This window comes from Drosophila simulans, chromosome X (genome assembly GCF_016746395.2).
Source record: "Drosophila simulans strain w501 chromosome X, Prin_Dsim_3.1, whole genome shotgun sequence".
Taxonomy (NCBI): Eukaryota; Metazoa; Arthropoda; class Insecta; order Diptera; family Drosophilidae; genus Drosophila; species Drosophila simulans.
In genome coordinates, this window is record NC_052525.2 from 17,977,844 (window position 1) to 17,997,732 (window position 19,889).

The 19,889-nt window shown below is 46.2% G+C and overlaps 5 protein-coding genes across 7 annotated transcripts in view; 2 read left to right on the forward strand and 3 right to left on the reverse strand.

The window, feature by feature from the left end:
• Nucleotides 1-256: 256 nt before the first annotated feature.
• On the reverse strand, nt 257-6,675 carry LOC6740200 (glutathione hydrolase 1 proenzyme). The gene is made up of 4 exons (XM_016180780.3): nt 6,367-6,675; nt 1,843-3,048; nt 797-1,037; nt 257-734 (listed from the first exon to the last, which is right to left on the reverse strand). The coding sequence occupies exons 1-4, from the start codon at nt 6,369-6,371 to the stop codon at nt 447-449; spliced, it is 1,740 nt and encodes a 579-aa protein (XP_016039938.2). The 5' UTR covers nt 6,372-6,675; the 3' UTR covers nt 257-446.
• A 584-nt stretch (nt 6,676-7,259) lies between these two features.
• On the reverse strand, nt 7,260-9,267 carry LOC6726360. Its single transcript, XM_039297041.2, has 2 exons — nt 8,750-9,267; nt 7,260-8,257 (listed from the first exon to the last, which is right to left on the reverse strand). The coding sequence occupies exons 1-2, from the start codon at nt 9,108-9,110 to the stop codon at nt 7,623-7,625; spliced, it is 996 nt and encodes a 331-aa protein (XP_039152975.1). The 5' UTR covers nt 9,111-9,267; the 3' UTR covers nt 7,260-7,622.
• A 652-nt stretch (nt 9,268-9,919) lies between these two features.
• On the forward strand, nt 9,920-14,783 carry LOC6726361 (histidine--tRNA ligase, cytoplasmic). 3 transcript variants are annotated; one of them, XM_016174152.3, is made up of 6 exons: nt 9,920-10,058; nt 11,839-12,104; nt 12,176-12,391; nt 13,155-13,583; nt 13,645-14,265; nt 14,319-14,783. In XM_016174152.3, exons 2-6 carry the CDS (start codon nt 11,919-11,921, stop codon nt 14,526-14,528), a joined length of 1,662 nt encoding a protein of 553 aa, XP_016039942.1. In that variant the 5' UTR covers nt 9,920-10,058; nt 11,839-11,918; the 3' UTR covers nt 14,529-14,783. The 3 variants fall into 3 exon arrangements, with proteins under 3 accessions (XP_016039942.1, XP_016039941.1, XP_016039940.1); XM_016174150.3 differs by having other exon boundaries at nt 9,966-10,058; nt 11,982-12,104; XM_016174151.3 differs by lacking the exon at nt 11,839-12,104 and having other exon boundaries at nt 9,925-10,058.
• LOC6726363 overlaps nt 9,920-19,889 on the forward strand; it is a 54,100-nt gene continuing 44,130 nt past the window's right edge. Inside the window, 2 exon segments of the mRNA XM_044923784.1 lie at nt 9,920-10,058; nt 15,016-15,337. Coding sequence (XP_044779719.1) covers nt 15,128-15,337 — 210 coding nt within the window. The 5' untranslated portion in view covers nt 9,920-10,058; nt 15,016-15,127.
• Nucleotides 15,371-16,554, reverse strand: LOC27209321. The gene has a single exon (XM_016184762.3). The coding sequence runs from the start codon at nt 16,464-16,466 to the stop codon at nt 15,642-15,644; it is 825 nt and encodes a 274-aa protein (XP_016039944.2). The 5' UTR covers nt 16,467-16,554; the 3' UTR covers nt 15,371-15,641.

Sequence of the window (19,889 nt, forward strand, 5' to 3'; positions counted from 1 at the left end):
TTGGAAAATCCTGCCTCCATTCGCGCGGAAATTCGAGGTACATTGTAACCACTTATCACGCCCACTTTTCTTTGAATTTCTGCTTACTAGGTACAAACTGGAGAGTGCAGTATGCCAGAAAGCAACTTCTCACGTACCTACGGTACAATTTAGTCTTGTCCATCCACGGCTTAGTACCCAGACCCAACAAAAACTGGCACATTCAAAAAAATGTCAATTTGTGTACACTAATCCACCTCGAATAATAGATACCTAGTTTACTCCGGAAAAAGGATAACAAAAAATCCGTTTATTTGGATATATCGGGCACTCACAGCCTGGTGGTTATGTACATAAAAAAGGAATTTTCGAAAACACTCTCTATTCGAAATACTGGTAAACATTACTCGCAGGCCTCGGCTCATGCGACTTACGGACTAGGTTAAATAAATAAAATCACACGCATCCTAATGCTGCATCTTGTTGGTCTTGGCCAGAGTGAGGGAGCTGCCGATGCGACGGCGATCGAAGAAGGGCTCCGGCTGCTCCAGCGCCCCGATGGCGGTCACTGCTGCGAAGCTGGAGCCGGCGGGCTCCTCGTACATCTCGTGGCCCACCTGCTTGAGGTAGTCGGTAACGCTGCTGTCCACCTCGTGCTCGTAGCTCACGCGCATGGGAGCCAACTGGTGGTGCAGTCGGCCATTGTTCACGGCCGCGGTGAGGCTCTCCTTGCGTAGCAGGTACTTCATGATCACCTGATGGACAAGAACCTCAATTATAATTATATGCTTAAGGGGGATCAACGCCAAGTGCTTACAGCTGCCACGCTGCTGGTGATGCGAGTGCCACCTGCTGCTCCGACCAGCAGACGTACATTGCCATCCTGGTCGACAATAATGCACGGACTCATCGAGGACATGGGACGCTTGCCGGGATAAATGTAGTTGGCCGGCGAGGCGGGCACGCCGAAGCCATTGATCACGCCCGGCGTGGAGAAGTCGTCCATCTCGTCGTTCAGGATGATTCCCGTCTGGGTGGAAGCCACCTTGGAGCCGAAACTAGAAAGGGTTTATATGTGAGTATAGGTACTATATAGTTTAAAGTTAAAAAAGTTAAAAGCGCGAATTCTTGAGCCGCACTTTCTTAGGCCTTAGTGCGGGCTCGAACCCGACCTTTAAATATTGGTATATGGGAAAACCGCTATTCTAAACCACTATTTACACACAAATACAAAAGATTTTTCGGTGATAGCCCATTGTAAGCCTTTGTGTATAGTCAATTTTTGGACCTCCTTACACCTTTACCTGCCACTTTATCTGCAGCATTTGCAAGTCAATTAAAAACCCTGAACGATGGCCAGCTCGTTGAGAATGAACAACTTCGTAGCTGGCGACACAAATTGGTTTCTCCGCCAAGGTGAAAACCAAGAGTTTCCCCTGTTTTTCAAATGTGTGTGTTTGTCAATCGAACCTGCAGCTTCGATTCAAAGGCATGGTGGAAAAGGCGAATGTTAATATATGTGTGTGCACCGCTCACATGCACTGTTTTGTTTTTGGGAGAGAACTCTCACCACTCTTGCTGTTGCTTCGCACATGTTGGGTATGGTGAAAAGTGTCATCTGGCTTCCAACATGGTTGCGCACAAGTTCGGTCTGACCAAATGGTGTCTCTACACTGGGAAAAAATGTGCGAGCATTTTCCGGTTGCTTGCAATTAAAATAAATTTCAAAAGAATTGTTTTCTGAGTTAAATTGTCTAAGAGAAGAATTCTATCAATCCCTAAATATCTATCTGAATACCTATCCTAAGTTCGTAATCCTTAGAAATCCTTAAACACTAAATACGAAATTCTATGAACACTTACTAGTTATTGATGGTACTGGTGATGGACACGGCGTCTCCATTGGTGGCCAAGACATTCATGTGGGCGGTGCCATGGTCCTCCTCCACGGTGAAGTTGGCGCCATAGTAGAGGTAGTCCTGCGAAGTGCTATTGTCGTGGATCAGCTTCCTGACGCTCTCCAGGAACTCCGGCTTGAGCATCTCCTCCAGGGTGGCATTGATGGACGCAGCGCTCACGGGATCGGCATACAGATCACCCAGATTGGTGCGCTGGCCATAGGCGTGCTTGAAGGCCTCCACCGCGCGCTGCCAGTAGATCGGCTCGTCTTCCGTATAGAGATCGGCCATCAGGTTGAGGATGAAGGCCAGAACGGGTCCGCTGCTGGGCATGGGCGTGGAGTAGAGCGTGTACGTGCCACTCACATGGGCCGACACGTGTCCATCGCTCTCCCAGCGCACCGTGTAGTCGCGCAGGTCCTGCTCCGTGATGATGCCGCCCATCTTCTGGATGTCCTCGACGAACTTGCGACCCGTCTCGCCGCCATCGTAGAACTCCTTGGCTCCATTCTCGGCAATCCGCTGCAGCGTGTCGGCCAGCGCGGGACGCTTCATGTAGTCGCCCTCCAAGTGTGGTTGACCAGTTGAGTTGAGGAACACGGCCGAGAGCCCGGGATCCGCCTTAATGTTCTCCAGCTTGGACTGGATGGCGGAGGCCAGATAGCGCGACACAACATGGCCCTCGCGGGCCAGCTTAATGGACGGCTCGAAGAGGCGTTTCCAGGGCAGGATGCCATAGCGACGATGCATCTCCCAGTAGCCAAGAATCTCGCCGGGCACCGCACCCGATTTGGCGCCCGTAATCAACGTCTCGCCCACGAACATGTCCTTGTGCGCGGCCGCCGGTGCCGACTCCCTGGCAATCACCGTCTCCACCTTGCGGCTGCTCCGCGTGTATATGGTGGCCACGAAGCCACCGCCAATGCCCATGGAGTGCGGCAGCAGCAGGCCCTCGCACAGCAGCGTGGCAATGGCGGCGTCCACGGCGGAACCGCCATCGGTCAGCATTTCACCGCCGACCGCAGCGCATCCGATGCCATTGGACACCACGGCTCCGCTGATGTACAGCGCATCCCGATTCTTCAGACCGAAGACCAGGCCCAGGGTCAACGCCGTCACCATGAGGGCGGCCAGCAGTAGCCATAGCAAGAGCTTCTTGCTCCACACAATCCTGCAAGTTGGGAATCTCATTAGAATCAGTCAATCAACAGATGCGATCGCGATCTCAAAACTGGCCCTCAAAACTGAAGAGCTCGAGAACCTGGTCGAGTGGAGCGGTGGAGCGGCGGTGTCGATTAGCTTTGATTTGGACGCCGCTATCGGAAATCAGCCAGTCCGCCGAGTCACTCGCGGGCAGGCCGGCTCGACACGGTGATACCCTACTTTTCGATTTACGAACTAGGTGAAGGTAAAGAAGCTCATCGCGAACTGTTAGTAATTCTTAAGGTTGGAAGTTCTAGAGGCAAATCTTCTACTGAAATGAGATACATGCTACTAAGATATCCACAAGATACAACTAAAGAAGAGCTTAACTGGCTTATATACCACTATTATACCTTGAATAATTCATAATATTTATATATTTAAGAGTAAGTCATAAATATAAATAGGAGTCTAAACTAATGGCTATACTTGAATTATGTTAGTATGATAGATCCAAGCAGAGATTATATAAGATTTATAATGGTCACGATGGCCCGAAGTAAACAAAGTGTGAGATTAGAATAGAACGGTCTCCAGACCCCTTTTATCTGCCAACTTGATAGCCTGGATCGTAATCTGCTTGCATGGACACTAGGGCCCAGTTAAATCAAATTAGCCGAATCATTGCGATCGATCTATCTGGAAAGCAGGTGAATGAAATCAGCTATCTGCAGATTCAGTAGCTGCCCACTATAAAGGCTACCCACAATCTGTGGCCGGTGAGTGATTGCCCCGCTGGGTGGAGTGTCCCATGACAAAGGGATATTGGTGGCTCCGTGGCGCAGTCATGTCCACGTACCGGATGAGTCCGGACATATACCTTCCACCATCCGTCCGGGGCGAGGGTGACGACTTATCGGCAGTGGAAGTGGAGTGCCCAAGTCTTCGATAACGGGCCATAAAAATGCCAAACGGAGATCGTAAAACTCAAGCGCTATTAACAGGCAATTTTCTATAATTAACGTAGATTTCTCCGGGGGAAAAGTAGCAAGTACTTCGATCGACGCCGAAAAATGCGTCCTCCGCATTCGCGATCCCGAATATTTCGATCGATTATCGCGCTCCGTCTGCAGATTAGGATCCCCTCAAGGGCCATCGCTTGCAAATCCACGGCGGATTTATGCCGCGTCATTCGGTATGGTAAACCAACTGGATCTGCATATTATTATTATATGTGCGGTTATCGTTCGACGATAAGATTCGGTTTCATTCAGGCACTCTCGCTCCTTGTTACTTCACCTTTAATGGGTTTACTACCATCGGTAGCATTGTGCTGCCGCTGCCTCCAATTGATCGGCAATTGGGCCGTCCGTCGCCGACAGGTGCCATTGGCTGCTCGGGATTATAGCCCCTTTATCCGCCTTTATCAGTATGGGCTTTTGCGGAATTTCAAAGTCGAGAAACCGTTGGCCGTAAAAGTTTATGGAGATGTTCTTTGAACCGATAGAGAAATAAAAATTCCCAAATATTCTCAAAACACTTGCGAGTGCACTCGATTCTGAAGCGATCTTTAAACAACTGATAAAAAGTGATCAAACTGTTTTCACGGAACTCAAGTGCGGCTGTCGGTTATATGACAAAGTACCCATACACAAACATATATTACGGATGGCATCTCTTTTTCGGAGATGAAAGCCTCCTGCTCCGATATCTAGTGATCTCCGGAATGCTGACATCGTTTAATTACCCAAGATCTCCGATCTGCGACATACAAACAGTTTCAGTTTCAATCAGAAAACAGCCAGCACATTTCCATTTATCAGTGCTTTTTTTTTTTCTCCCCGGCGAATGTGCCCCGTCATCAAAATCGAATCGTGTCTGCCGCGGAGCTCGAAGATAAGTCAGTGACGTTGCCGGGAGGAACGAAAGTCATCCTTGGCCGATTGGCGGCAGGTGCGGATCGGATGGGTTCTACGGCGATAGCCCAGTGCCGGATGAAGTGGAACTGGGAGTACGTATCTATACCCGGTCATTTACAGCGATAATTGCGCTGGGGTTTCTCACGAATTATGCAAAGTACCGACAGGGGGGATTCCTCGGCTGGAAACCAGTTTCCCCACAGTCGTTCGCTAATCATTATATGCCCATAATAGTCGCATTTCAATGAATTCAATGACACTACCTTCGCGGGGGTCGCAGGCCCCCAAAAAAAAAAAAAAAAAAAAATTCACTGGCATGTGATATCCCAATCTTATCGCCCCGCATATCCATAAACTGCACCGGCTGTCAATGATCCGAAGAATTCGCGTGTTTCCTCTGCGGGCGCCATAAACTTCAGCATGCCCATTATAGCTGACCGTATCTGAGCCATATCTGAGCCGTGTACTATACTATATCTTATGGGGCGTCGTAAAGCGGGGCAATCAAGCGCTAAACCCGCTAATTGCCCACATTCGACAGTTTTGATAAACTGTCTTGGAACGAACGCGTTGCCATGGATATGACGCATTTCGGGTGTCCTGAGATTGGGCCCACAACAGAGGTCACAAAACTAGCACCAGTTGTGTACAAATTACTTAACGATACTTGACAATTACACTGCAAATGGGCAGATCTACTGATATATCTTATCTGACACGATCTGGGGTGTTGGCTTTACCACCCAACGCTACTTGCGACATGCGGCTAAAATAATGGGGCAACTTAATTGCGGGCAGCAGAGATACAGATCTCGATCTTTCAACTTGCTTAACGCCAAATGTCTAATACCCAATACCTGAAGTGACTAAATGATTTGTTGTGCTTTTTTATACGTTTTGTGTTTACACAAGTGCACAAATAATAATAATAATCGGTTTGCTGCCGATTTTGGTCTGGCAAAAACGTGTAAAACTTTGAAACTGGGCTGACTGGCGGAATCAAAAGTTATTAAAAAAAAAAACAAAAAAAAAAAAGCTCTACGAGTAATAATTTCTCTATTAGGCTGTTTTCAAAGCCATTGCAAATTAAAGATTTGTGTCCAATTTGAAAACAGTGTTTTGGTTTCGCATCGAATTTGCACAGGTGACACTCGAATTTTCACAGTTTGCGAGTTAATTGTGATTTCACTGTCAAGGTCTGCCGCACTTTAGATATCGATATGGGCTTATTAAATTAGTGGTATACTATACCCTGTATATACTCTAAACTCGAAGCCAATGTTATGGATTAATATGATCCTAGAATTGGATATCTAAAAAATGTGTGGGAACTCTGCTACTTTACATGCAAGATCCTGTTGGTTCGAGTTACAGAGTCCCCACTGTACACCGATTGCATCTACCGTTGCTTTCTTGTCCATTCTTACCTCATTGTCCTCGTTTTGCTATGGCGAATTTGGTATAATATCGGCGAGCTGAGCCCGAATAAATTGGTCGCCTTGGCCACGAAACACACAGAGCGGCACAGAAACACAGAAAAACAAAGAGTCGCGAAAGGCACGTAAAAAAATATATATGAACAACAGCGGATAGATGTGCTCTTCTATGTTCTCCAATGGCCTCCGATTCCGATTCCAGCAGCTCCCGCCTGCGACCACCAGCACCTGTTGCGATCGACTGATGGCTTCGATCCGCCCGAGTCGCCGCTCATCGCCTATCTTGTATTCCCTGCACACGACCCACTACCGCCAACGCCGCCGCAAGCGCGAAAGAGATAGCGCACAGAAACTTTGAGCTTGACCGCCAAAGCTCGGCACGGAACGGAACGGTAAACGTGTAAACGGTAAGGCAAGGGAAGGTAGCGCCGGTGACGCAACGGACGTGCGTGCAGTCAGCGTCTTTGAGCGAATGTATCGGTGCTCAGCTATCGTATCGATTGCACGAGCTGGGTATCGAAAGGTTTCTGTAACACATCGATATCATTCGCTTAATAAGCTTTTACGTTTTCACACTTTTTATGTTACGTGGAGATCTCGGGAACTATAAAAGCTAGAAGATTCTTGGTAATCTGCCCACGCTTGCTTTTGAAATTGGAAAATATATTAGTATCTGTATATCAATATTCTATTGAAATGCCAAAAAATTGCCACTTACATATTAGATATTAGATAGTCGACAACAGAGGAAGCGATTTCTCATCGATTTTTTCGATAAATTTAAAAATATATATATTTTAGTATGTTATGCTATTAAAGCCTCAATGGATTAGGATTCTTTTACCTTTCCGCCACAAGTTTGTAAGAAATAACAACTCATTCAGTTTAGTTCACATATTTTATTATTTTCAATACACTTGCATCAACGTGCTGGGGACTCTCAATTTAGCTTTATTTGACCGTCGTATGTGGAGTGTGACTATTCAACGCCAGTGTGTGCTTCGGTCATCAGAGCAGGTGAGTCTCCCCCTAATCGTATCACTGTGCTCAATTCAATAGCCTACTTCTAATAATTTTGCCTTCAATTCTACAAATTTTGATGATCGTAGTAAGCAAATCTGCAAGACAGTTGAGTGGCGTACGCTACACTTGACAATTTTCCCTTCTTTTCTATGGATTCTCCTGGTGTTCGGAAGCAAACGTTGGTTCTGCTTGCAGTTTCTGGTGGAGATTGGCGACGAGGAGGACTAGCGCCAGCGCTCGTGCACCGCCGACTCCCGCATGATAATCTTGTGGAGCTTCTCCTGCTGGGTCATCTGATCCTGCTGGTTGGTGGCGCTGTTTCCCTGCTGATGAACCGGCTGCTGCGCCCGCTGGAAGTTGGGCAGCGGCGCCTTCTTCTCGTGCGCCAGTTCCGTGAAGGCCAGCTTGCGGCGCTGCTGCGGCGGTATCTTCTTGCAGTAGCTCAGCAGGTGGATGTGCAGCGTGCGCTCCAGGTCGAAGGAGCGGTCGCAGTACTTGCACAGATGGACGGTGGTCAGGGTGGTGCAGCTCTGCCGCGGTCGCCGTCCCCGGAAGCGCACCTTGAAGTCGTCGTCGTGGGTGTGCCGGTGGGCGCCCAGCAGCGACCGGATGTGGAACTTGGCCCCGCACACGCCGCACGAGTAGCGGGGCAGCTGGTGGTCCGCGGCATAGCTGCTCAGCGGCTTCAGCTGCAGTCGGCCAAACGCTCCGCCCTGATACTCCACGCCATCCCCTTCAGCTTGGTCGGGCTTCGTCGCTCCGCTGGAGGCTTGCTGGGCGGCCATTATGGCTTCCAATTCCGCCGCCTCGGCCTCGTAGTTCCTGGGCGTAAGGCCATTGCGACGAGGTGATAGCAATACTGTTGGAGAATGGGGGAGTTAGTTGGTCAAGTCCTGCTCCATATGAGATTTTCAATTAATAACACTTTTAATACTTAAGTACCGTATACCAAATCCGTTGTTAGTGGCTTTAATTAGGCAAAAGATCATATAGAAAACAGGTGCCCTAATCGATGATATACGATAATTTACAATTGCAATCGTTGTTTTAAAATGAATTGCACTTGAAACTTATGTTTCGTGATTCTAATGAGTATAATTAACCAAAAACGTAGTGTATACCAGATTTGGTGTCCCTATCTTAAATAAGCACCAAGATCATATAGGAAGAAGGGTCTTAAGTCGATGATAAATGTGTAACTTACAATTGTAACTGCTTTTTCGAGATTCAAATGAGTTCTATTAACCATTAACTTACTTGATACCAAATTTGGTGTCTCTAGTTTGAATAATTCCCAAGATCATATAGATAGGTGGTTCCCAAATCGATGTTATAAGTATGTGTAACTTACGATTGCAACTGCTGCGTCTTCTGTTTTCGTAGTTGTACGTCTTCTCCAGCGGCGAACTCTCCTCCTCGTCGGGCTCTTCCTGGCCTAGACCATGTACCAGATTCCTCTTGCTGCGCCTGCGACGCTGACCAGCCATGCTCGATCCTTCCCGCCCTGATGCTCCGCCTGCGCCCGCCGTGCTTCGCTTGGCCGCCCGAGTGGATGCACTGGCTCTGTTCGACTCGGACAGGTAGATCAGCTTGCGCTCCACCGCCCTGCGCGCGTTCTCCACCTGCGCCTCCACGAATTCCTGCGGCTGAATCCTGGCGCCTCCGCCCCGCTTGGCGCGCTTGACCTTGATGGGCTTATTCGGCTTGTTCATCTCGTGTGTGTGTGCGTGTGTGTGTATGTGTGCGTGTCTTATTAATTTCCAATGTTATTTGTTTAATTTCAGCTTGAAATCAGTCGGTGTCGAAGGAATACTGAATCGAAGGGAAACGCTTAAATATATAGCAATGAAACTAAGCAACTGGCCTGCTGGGCAGAGGAATTTTAAATGTTGAAGTGGAAAGCTTTATGTAATTCTATTTGGCATGACAAATTATTATTTTTTACAATTATTATTGTACTTTCAGTTAAAAGCTTCTAAAATAATTCAACATTCGCTATTTAAAAAAAAAGGATTTTAATAAGTGATGATATTGTGATATATTTGTAATATATATGATGACGGTATATCTAATGATTTTTAATAATTTAATAGATAAGGTAGTGTTGTAATGGAATTAACTTATTTTAACTTGGTTAAACCAAAAACAAACAAGAAAAACTTTACTATAATATAAATAATAATATAATAACTAATAATATAAAAACTTTATAATTGGTTAATAAATTGTAATACAGTAAATATTAATAACAGTGGCCAGCATTCGTGTGTAAATTCTTGTTAATAAATTATAAATTATACACTTTACATGCCCGCCAGCCCAGTTACCAACCATGGTTTGAGCCCGCACTGGCGCACGTTTTCCCACCACGCGACGACGAACGGCCACACTGACCACCGCGTGCGAATTTTTTTTTGGCCAGCAGCGCAGAAAAAGCAGCTGAAAGCTGGAAAAGACAGCATAAATCGCCGTGTCGATTCGAGACGATTGAAACGCCGCGCGCCCGCCTTTTGCAGTGGACTGTCAACCGTTTGCCGTTTTTCATTTTTGGCCACCGAGCACGGAATATGAGTGATACGCGTGAGCAGATTCTGGAGCAAATCAAAGTGCAAGGCGATCTCGTCCGTCAATTGAAAGCAGCGAAGGAGTCGAAGGAGAAGGTCAGTTTTTGGTCGTACTTCCAGTTGGAAACCGACTCACTCCCTCCGCCCAGCACTTCCACTTCCACCCACCCCCCATCCACAAGCATCGCGTCCGCCTTCCAGTGTCATCCCCCTTTGTGTGTGTACAATGGAATAAGTGCAATTGTTGCTGTAATTCCCGGCCCTGCTTTCGTCATCAAATTCGAAATCCCACTCGCATACATATTTCATCAGATCGTCATGCAGTTGAGAATAAGGGAAATAACAAAAAACACACACACATGCTGCGCTGGCATTTGGAGTTATTCGAACTCTTCGTTTTTGCAGTGTAATAATTAGATGAATGCAAAATCGGAAGAGCGGAGCAAAGGAAAAACGGCAAATTAAAGGAGCGCGCAGACTTTCACATTTACATTCGCATTCCCACATTCGTGCCACTCTGTTGTTATTGTTGTCTCGCTCTGGCCAACGGCAACTGCACGGCTTCTGTGTGCGTGTGTGTTAGTGTTGTGCACAGTGATGCCAAACTATCGTCCCCACTATTTGGCTGGAAAGTAGCTTAAATTAGCAGTGCTGTCCGAAGCTGTGACTAATTGAATCAGTCGTTTATATTAATTTCTTGCTGATGTAAGTCTACTTATGCTTACTTCGAATGCATGCAGCACAATATTTGGCTGGATTTCCTCGAAAGTGTGTTGAAAACAGTTGGAGACTTCTAGAAAACTCAATAAGACCTAAAAGTGCATTTTCCTGATGTTCTAGAAGCTGTCCAATTAGGACAATTATTGTATTGGTATTACGTAGTCCAATTGGGATACTTAGAAAGACTTTCAGATAAGAGTCAAAACTTTTATTGTAAGTGCTCGAAGAAAGGATATATTAGATGTTTTGATTGATGCACGTAATAATTAAATTCAAATAGCCAAATGAGACTAATAGCTGGATTTGCATCACCAGTGTGAGTGCTCTATGACCGACTGACTGACTGAAAAGAGAGCGACTGGTCAAACAGGAGGCATGTACAAAAGGCACATGGTGGTTATAGCGATTATATCAAAAACCTGCTAGACCACAATCAACCGATCCAAGACTTGACGACTGCAACATGTGATTTGGGCTATGAGGCATTTGCAACAACGCTTACCACCAACTGCACTTATTCCTATTGTTCAAATCTGTAGCCTTGTAAATATCTTAAAGATAGATTTATGTACTATTATTTTTTAGAGCGATCTGTTTTCCCGTTTTTTTTTTTTAATGGATTTCCCTTATATCTATCTTCATTTTGAAGTTTTGGCTTTCATTTATAATAGTTAATAGTACAAACTAATTGTCAAACAGCTTAATTTATGTAATATAATAACAAATAAGCTAAAAGTGACCTATTTTTAAATATCACTAAAGTTGCTATTGTGTGTGGGTCCCCCGAGATCAGCTGACTAACGGTAATCTAGCTTGATCTTGTGTGTGTGCGTGTGGTGCGAGTGTGTGGTGTGAATGTCCTTGAACTGTTTGGCTTCCAGCTTCCATTATATCGCGTCACTTTCCTGTTTTTTCCGCCTCAAGTGTCATAAAAAAGTGTTTTTTAAATTGCAAAAACTTGTTTCAAAAAACGGGAGAAACAATAAAAAAAAATCAGCGCTGACGGTCAATGGAACGCAATAATGTATTATTATTATTTTTATTTATTGCTTCAGCTGCACACACACAAAAAACACCGACACACTTCATTTCTTCTCACCATACACTAAACTAGTTGTAAAATAAGCAAAACTTATTGTTGTTGTTGTTTAATTAGGTTTGAAAAGTTGCAAAAGAAAGTTGTTGCAAGTGAAAAACGAAAAAAAATTAGTAACTAAAAAAAAAAAGAAAAAACACATGTTGCGTTCAATTGGCCGCCAGTGGCGCTGTAGTGCTGCGTTTCAGTGTGCAACGTTCCAGACGGCGCCCTCTGGCGGCGGACGCGTCAGCTCGTCCGGCGCTCCAGCCCAACGACAACAACAACAACAGCCACAAAAACAACAACAAGCACAAGAACAACAACAACATGAGCAACTGCATCAGGTTAGCATCTAAGCAATCCCCACCATGTCCATGTCCCCCCTCTAAAGTGTTTCCCCGCCTCTCCATTGCAGATCGATGAGGAGGTCGCCCGCCTACTGGCCCTAAAGGCCACTCTCGGCGGAGATGCCGCGCCCACCAATCAGAAGTTCACGCTGAAGACGCCCAAAGGCACCCGGGACTATGGTCCTCAGCAGATGACCCTGCGCCAGGGCGTTCTGGACAAGATCGTCCAGGTGTTCAAGCGCCACGGCGGCGAAGCCATCGATACGCCCGTCTTCGAGCTGAAGGTGAGTTCATTGGAGTGGAATGATGTTATTTAAAAATAAGAGAATTGTTTGAGGATTATGTGAGGATTATGCTTAGGTGAACACCTATAAGGGTATCCTGAAACCATATTAGTTATAATAGCTTTAATTCTTTTTCATTATACATTTTAATGATCTATCGCATAGAAGGGCTCCATACTTATGAATTGACTAGCTTATATTTAAAATGTCTGACTAATTATGCTTTATTTTGGGTCTATTATTATTTTAAACTCAACATTTCACGAAATACCCAATTTAAAAGAGAGATATTATATTATATTATAGTTGTTCTCAACAACGGTTCAGAGTAAAAATGCAGGATATGGTGTCTACAATTCCCAATTAGTTTCTGGCAGGTTATTCGGTTGTTCTATATTATAATCTCAGAATGAACACAAACGACCTTGCTTTATTTTGTTATTAAAATTAAATTATTTATATTGATAGGGTCTTGAATGATTTATATATAGCATTATGATAGCACTGAGCTGCACTCAAAATAAGTGATAAAGCCACAGGAGCCTTGAATATGCTAGCTTTGTTTCTAAATCTCTCTTATTCAATTGGAAACAAATGCTATAATGACTAAAGCAACATAATTCTAATGGTTCACCATCATTAATTTTGGTGTTAACGTTATTTAGGTATTTAAGCAGAAAGCACATCTAAAAATATTATGATACACATATCTTGTAATGTGTCTAGATCTTCGGCTCACTTTCCTTTTATCTATTCCCCACAGGAAGTGCTGACGGGCAAGTACGGCGAGGACTCAAAGCTGATCTACGACTTGAAGGACCAGGGCGGTGAGATCCTATCGATGAGGTATGACTTGACCGTGCCGCTGGCTCGTTACCTGGCGATGAACAAGATCTCGAGCATCAAGCGCTACCACATCGCCAAGGTCTACCGACGCGACAATCCGGCGATGACCAAGGGTCGCTATCGGGAGTTCTACCAGTGCGACTTCGACATTGCCGGCACCTACGATCCCATGCTGCCGGATGCCGAGTGCGTGAAGATTGTGTCGGAAATACTGGACACCCTGGACATTGGAGACTATGTGATAAAGCTAAATCACCGCCAGCTTTTGGACGGCATGTTCCAGGCGTGCGGAGTGCCGGCGGATAGCTTCCGCACCATCTGTTCTGCGGTGGATAAGTTGGACAAGGTGAGCACCATCGCTGCTAACTGCAATCGTGGTCAATATTGTAATGTATCTGTTATTCTAGTCGCCCTGGGCGGATGTGCGCAAGGAGATGGTGGACGAGAAGGGCTTGGACGAGGCCGCAGCGGATCGAATTGGCGAGTACGTGCGACTGAGCGGCGGTGCCGAGCTGGTGGAGCAGCTGCTGGCCGACGAGAAGCTCAAGGCTGTGCCGAATGCAGTGAAGGGTCTGGAAGGCATGAAGCAGCTCCTCAAGTACTGTTCCATATTCGGTCTGGATAAGCGCGTTAGCTTCGATTTGAGTCTGGCCCGTGGCCTGGACTACTACACCGGTGTTATCTACGAAGGTGTGCTCAAGGGAGAGTCCGCCACCGTGGCATCTCCGGCAAAGACATCACAACAGAACGGAGAGCAGGCGAACGAGCCGGCCACCGTGGGATCCGTGGCTGGAGGCGGTCGCTACGACAACCTGGTGGGCATGTTCGATCCGCGCGGCAAGGCTGTGCCCTGCGTGGGCGTGTCCATTGGCGTGGAGCGCATCTTCTCGGTCCTGGAGGCGCGGGCGGCTGCGAGCGGTCTGAAGTTGCGCACCAGCGACGTGGAGGTTTACGTGGCCTCCGCTCACAAGGGTCTCCACGAGCAGCGTCTGAAGGTTCTGAACCTGCTGTGGGACGCGGGCGTAAAGGTATGTTTGAGTTGAATCCAGGAGACTGCATAATAATCGTAAAATCCTCGCAGGCGGAGCACTCTTACAAGCTGAACCCTAAGCTGCTAGTACAGCTGCAGCACTGCGAGGAGCACCAGATTCCTCTGGTGGTGGTCCTCGGCGACGCAGAGCTGGCGCAGGGATTGGTCAAGCTGCGTGAGGTGACCACGCGCGAGGAGACCAACGTAAAGCTGGAGGATCTGGCCGCCGAGATCCGGCGACGGCAGCAGTCCTCCGCCTAGGCTCCTTTCACGACACTGATATTAGCGACACTTAAACGCTCCCGCTCCTAATTTATGAACCATCCAGCATCGAAGTATATGATTTTTTTTTCCTATTTGTACGTTTTGTATTCTTGGTGTCCTGGCCGGAGGCGCCGCGTGCTACTATGCTTAGGTCTACAGTGTAACCATAGGAATAAGTGCGGACAACTTATACCAAAATGAACACTAAAAAGAAACAAATAAACGCAGAAGCGACTCGCATTTAAGCCGGAACCAATTGTTTTTCTCGGGTTACGGTATATTGTTCAATACCTGCAAGACTTTATCGTAAAAGTTTGTTATGTGTGGATCGTTTTGTTGCCTGAAAGTATGCTCCATATTCAAATACCCAACACATGCCATTTTTTATACTTTTAGGCATTTGCGTTATACGTTTTGATCCCATTTTGAAAGTGGAATGCAGTCTACAAATCTTAAAATCTAATGAATGTCAACTATCTTGCAGATTCGCGACGCGGAGCAGCAGCCCAGTCAAGATCGGTGTCAGCATAGGGATCGGGAGGCGGAGGAGCAGCGCCGAGGAGCAGAGGGCGGTGCCGTCTGAAGCGGTGGCCAGCATGCCGGAGACGCTGCCCGCCACTGCGACGGTGACGGCGTCGAGCATCGACTGCACCGTGGCGGTGCTCAAGGTGCCCACGCCCACCCTACAGCTGCCGGAGGTGTGCAATCTGCAGAGCCTGGGGCTCATCATGGAGCCCAACAACATCAACATCGAGCTTAATCCCGCCGCCCTCGTCACGCCCGCCATGGAACCAGTGGGATTCAAGGTTAGTCAGTCGTCGATTAAAAAAACACAAAAGCAGTCTTATATTCCTTTACTTAAAATTTTGGCCACAAGGGTTGAACGCACATCGCATTAACACTGATGGCTCCTTGTCGGGGTTATCGGGTACATGGGTCAAGAGCAGCGCGATATCCTGGAGGTACTCAAAGGGTTTAAAGAGCGGCTGGTGGAGGGGCAGTAAAAGTTTGACGCAGCTGCTGCTCCGTTTCCGTCCTCGGCTCGGAGGTTTGGGGGGGAAACTCCACTGCCGCACAGCCACCGCTGTCTCCATTTTGCGAATATAGCATCTAGTGTGGCTCGTCTGCTATCTCAGAAGGTTGCACCTCCTTATTCGTTGCCCACTTGATCATGGTAACGATGTGGTCTGCTAGGACCGCTATGCACTCATCAGTGGCTGGTCCCAGAATAAAGGAAGCACAGTGTGCGCGGTCCATATAGAATCGAATTAACCAGGAATCCCAGGAATCGAACAGATGGATCCCCTGTTCCGGAATATCGTTCTCCTCTGAGCTCAGCTCGGAACTCGCCTCCTGGAACGGCATCTGGTTCATCGCGGAGCTTGGCTCATCAAGATCCACCTGCTTCTCCTGCATCTGTGCATGGTGAGCATCTGTGTAACTCTTGATTTGCTTTTCTATCCAGAGCATGGAGGGATTGCGAAAGAAATTGGAGTTACTCTCCCCCGTCCAGTTGGACTGGTATTCATTCTCAAATAGCATATTGGGATCATAGGAGGCGTTGAGGCCGCCCCTGGCGCGTTGATCCAGATTGATGATACTCGTTGAGGATTTGGAATTTGTGCCCTTCCCGAGGCCTTCTTCCTCCGATTTCCCCATTTCATCGACAGCACTCTCCAAGCCCAGCGGCTCCGTTATCTTGGGGAAACTCTCCTCACGGATTCTCACGACGCATTCGTTTGGCGACTCATTCCTTCCAAACAGATTCACCAAACTCTTCTTCACGGTCCGGGGATGAAGCTCCTTGCAAGGATCGGAGGAGGCATACAGAACGTAGCGGTCCGCCGAGCTTCGGTTCAGATAACGATCCCGATACTCTGCGGACAGCTCGGCCACCAGCGATTGTAGGATGTGCGTGTTGAAGTACTTGGTCATCTTGTGATTCGAAGAAATTTAGTTTTTTTTTTTTTTTTTGTTTGATAAAATGTTAAAGGTTACGCTTAAGGCCTGAAAGTGAAACTGTTTGGCAGGAATTTCTAAGCATATTTTACACTGAACGCAAAGCAGGCCTTGGAAAATGCTTTTGAAACATAGAAGAACTGAAGAAAACCACCATGTGGGTGCTTAAGTAAAATATTAGCAAGTTAAAAAAATTGTTTTTTATGTAAATAACAAGTTCATACGTTATTTGCTTAAATAATAACTTTAGTATGTTCAAATTTAAACAAATAATCATGGCATCATAACATTACAGAGTGCAAGATTACCATTAAAAGTATTTACTCCTACCATTAGCATCCACATTTTCGCACTGTGTACCGCATTTGGCATCTCTTAATTTAATTATGCAGAGCAGAGAAATGTCAAGCGGTTCGCGGCTGCTCATCGCCTCGTTTTTACACTCGAACTGAGTCCTGATTGAGGCTGTCCCCGCATTTCTCATGCTTCAGTGCGTCCAATTTGATGGCAAGGTGCCAGGGGTGGCTGTTTCATAGGGGGGGTTTCATTTCTGAGGAGGGCGGAAGTGGGAAGTGGGGTGGAATGGCCGCTCCTCATTCAAATGACCCAACGCAACGTAGCGGCGCACTGATTCTGACAGGCGCCGCCACAGAGATCTCCGCCAGCTAATACTGTTTTAATATGAAATTTCATTTCATTTCAACGATTGTCCAACAATTTGTTGTTGCTCTCACTGCCATTGTTGTTGTTTTTGCTGCTGTCGGTGTCTCTGCTGCTGCCGTTGACATGTCACTGCGATGAAGTTGAAGGTTGCCAGGGGTCGCACAGTGTGCTGGAATGGCTCCATTATCGCCCGATGACCTTGCCCCCCACTCAGAGAAACCAAAATTTACCATTTAATTTTATTTATAAAAAACGTAAAAATATTTAAACAAATTCAACAAACATGCACATTTCATATTTTGTTCAATTTATAATTATATTTACCTCATATTTTTAGAAGGATGTACTAACATACTAACATATATGGATTTATATATTCAATTTTTGTGTTTATTTCAGTGCTTATTACTTATAATTATATATTTGTATACATATTTTTGTATATATCATGTGTAATGTTTATTATATTTATTACAGTAATAAATCTATACAACTGAAATATTTTATTTAATAAAAAAAATTAAATGCACTAAAACCCTGTTGAAATTAAATGAATTTTTATTTTTCGAATAATACCCGCACAACGGCTTTACCTACGTCTATCTTTAGCTATATCAATAGCAAATACATATTGTCCCACTGTGCAGCTCGGTGGTGGGATTGCAGTGGACTGTGTTGGGCTAGGATTTCGAGGTCTGCCCTTGGTAGCTCGGCCCGAACCCCGTGTGCAGTGATTTGTTTTAGGGGACTGGGATTGGGATTGGCATTGGGCATTGGGCACTGGGATTCCGAGTGGAACTGGCAAGAGGGTGCACTTCAGAGGGCGACTGATATCATTCAATGCTTCTAATTTACGGATTAATGAAGGCGCAACTTTACATATGGAAATGCTAGCTGCACCGCGGCGATCGTGGGAAGCGATTAGAGAGTGGTGCGGTGGTTTGATGTGGTGTGGTGTGGTATAATTGGGATCGGTGGTGCGAGGGAAGGTCCCTTTTAAAGTCGCCCGTCGCATTGTCATTGATGGATTGGGTCATAAATTTGTGATTTGCTAAGCTCGACTGCCATTTTCCAGTCCAGCCGATCACGAAGTCAACTCGTATGAATATTTATGCTTGGTGGGTAATTTCCAATGTGTGTGGGAGTGTGAAAAGCACAGTACGTATGTACATATATTTCCCTCGGTCAGTTTGAGGTCAAATATTAATGTATTAATGGATCAATGCCAGAATGGAACAATAAATTCAGCTCAGATTCGAGCTAAGGCTTATATCTTTAATACCCTGAGATCCTTGGGGAGTTCCTTCCGCAGTTTCCATGTAGATGGATACAATCCATCTGTCCGCTTCAGTTTTCCAGATCCAGCTCATAAAAAATGAAACGGGCGTTAGTGGATATACTTGCTAAAGAATTCATTGGTCACCTTTTATTTTGGCCGTTCCCAGAACCAATCACTATCCAAAGGATTGGCACTACAGGGTGTCTCGCTTGTCATACGGACATATATGTATATGCCCCTCGCATCCCAAAGTGTCCTGCGAACAAACACTAATAATATTAATAACGATTATCGCCCGATGGAAATGAATCTGGCTCGGCATCGGAATCGGATTCAGAGTCATAAATACACGACGCGCACTCACTCACCTCATTCATCCGTCCATTCATCGATAGTATCTCTGCTCCGTAGCGATCCGGGTGGGTCGGGGGCAGAATCCGGGCAGCGGAGCCACGCGACGGCAGTTGCTTATCGCGGGTGACCAGAGAATCGCCACGTGCGATTCCATTGCCAATTCCATTCATAGTTCGGCCAGCTCATGTGTGCCAGCAAACGGGTGATGGGTACGATGGCGGGCAAACAACTAGCACCGAAATAAGTACTATAGCTACTACTATGTTCGTAATATAATATTAGAAACTTATTTTTCACTTGAATAAGTATCAACATCAACAAATATTTTTAAAATTGTCTAGCACTTTAGATAAAACGATGTACTTTTACATTTTAAAAATTTCAAATCAAGTTAAACCTCCCTAAGTCGAGATCCTTGAGATCTAGTCATGTAACATGGAATACATATTTTTAAATGAATGATGACTGCACTTAAAATCAGTTACCTTCCCAACGATTTTATGCCAAGCCAATTAAGCTACTGAATTGATCGACTGCTAGTCTGCTGCCCGCGGCTGTGCTGAACCACTAGCAACTGCTGGTTGGGCGGCGGGGGACTCGAACCAGGAACAAAGACAGCGACCGGGACCAGCAAATTTGCGTGCAATCGTTTGGCCTGCGTTTTTAATGACTTTTTCGACTCGAGCCGGGTTATGCCAACCCCGACCAACTGGCAACTGGTAACTGGCAATGCATTTAATTCGATTATGAGACGCCGGCTTCCTTGGCATATAATCATTTCGGTGGTGGCTCGTCGAAAAGTAATTGAAACTCCGGCTGTAAGTGGAACGCAGCCAGGCGGTTGCCCCTGCCCCCATCCTCACGTGCGCCGGAGTACAACTAATGTGGGTGTTAACGGTGTGTTAAGTGATTCGCCATTTGTTGTAGGATCGAACCGAACAATCCCAATTCGATGGCGACGTCGACACCCGATAAGTATCGGATTCCTTGGGCACTGAACTGAGCTCGGAGTTCCAAGTACTGGGTGCTGGGTACTGAGTACTTGGCACACACGTTTCACACATATTTCAAGCGCCTTTCACTGCGGATGGAACTTTTTATTT

Bases quoted from the DNA above. Each gene is read 5' to 3' on its own strand.
- LOC27209321 (XM_016184762.3), bottom strand. From the start codon at position 16,466: ATGACCAAGTACTTCAACACGCACATCCTACAATCGCTGGTGGCCGAG.
- LOC6726361 (XM_016174150.3), top strand. From the start codon at position 9,966: ATGAGTGATACGCGTGAGCAGATTCTGGAGCAAATCAAAGTGCAAGGC. The intron at 10,059-11,981 runs GTCAGTTTTTGG...GCAACGTTCCAG, and splicing joins CGAAGGAGTCGAAGGAGAAG to ACGGCGCCCTCTGGCGGCGG. The intron at 12,392-13,154 runs GTGAGTTCATTG...TATTCCCCACAG, and splicing joins CGCCCGTCTTCGAGCTGAAG to GAAGTGCTGACGGGCAAGTA.
- LOC6740200 (XM_016180780.3), bottom strand. The intron at 1,038-1,842 runs GTAAGTGTTCAT...AACCCTTTCTAG, and splicing joins ACCAGTACCATCAATAACTA to TTTCGGCTCCAAGGTGGCTT. The intron at 735-796 runs GTAAGCACTTGG...CTTGTCCATCAG, and splicing joins TCACCAGCAGCGTGGCAGCT to GTGATCATGAAGTACCTGCT.
- LOC6726360 (XM_039297041.2), bottom strand. From the start codon at position 9,110: ATGAACAAGCCGAATAAGCCCATCAAGGTCAAGCGCGCCAAGCGGGGC. The intron at 8,258-8,749 runs GTAAGTTACACA...ATTCTCCAACAG, and splicing joins AAGACGCAGCAGTTGCAATC to TATTGCTATCACCTCGTCGC.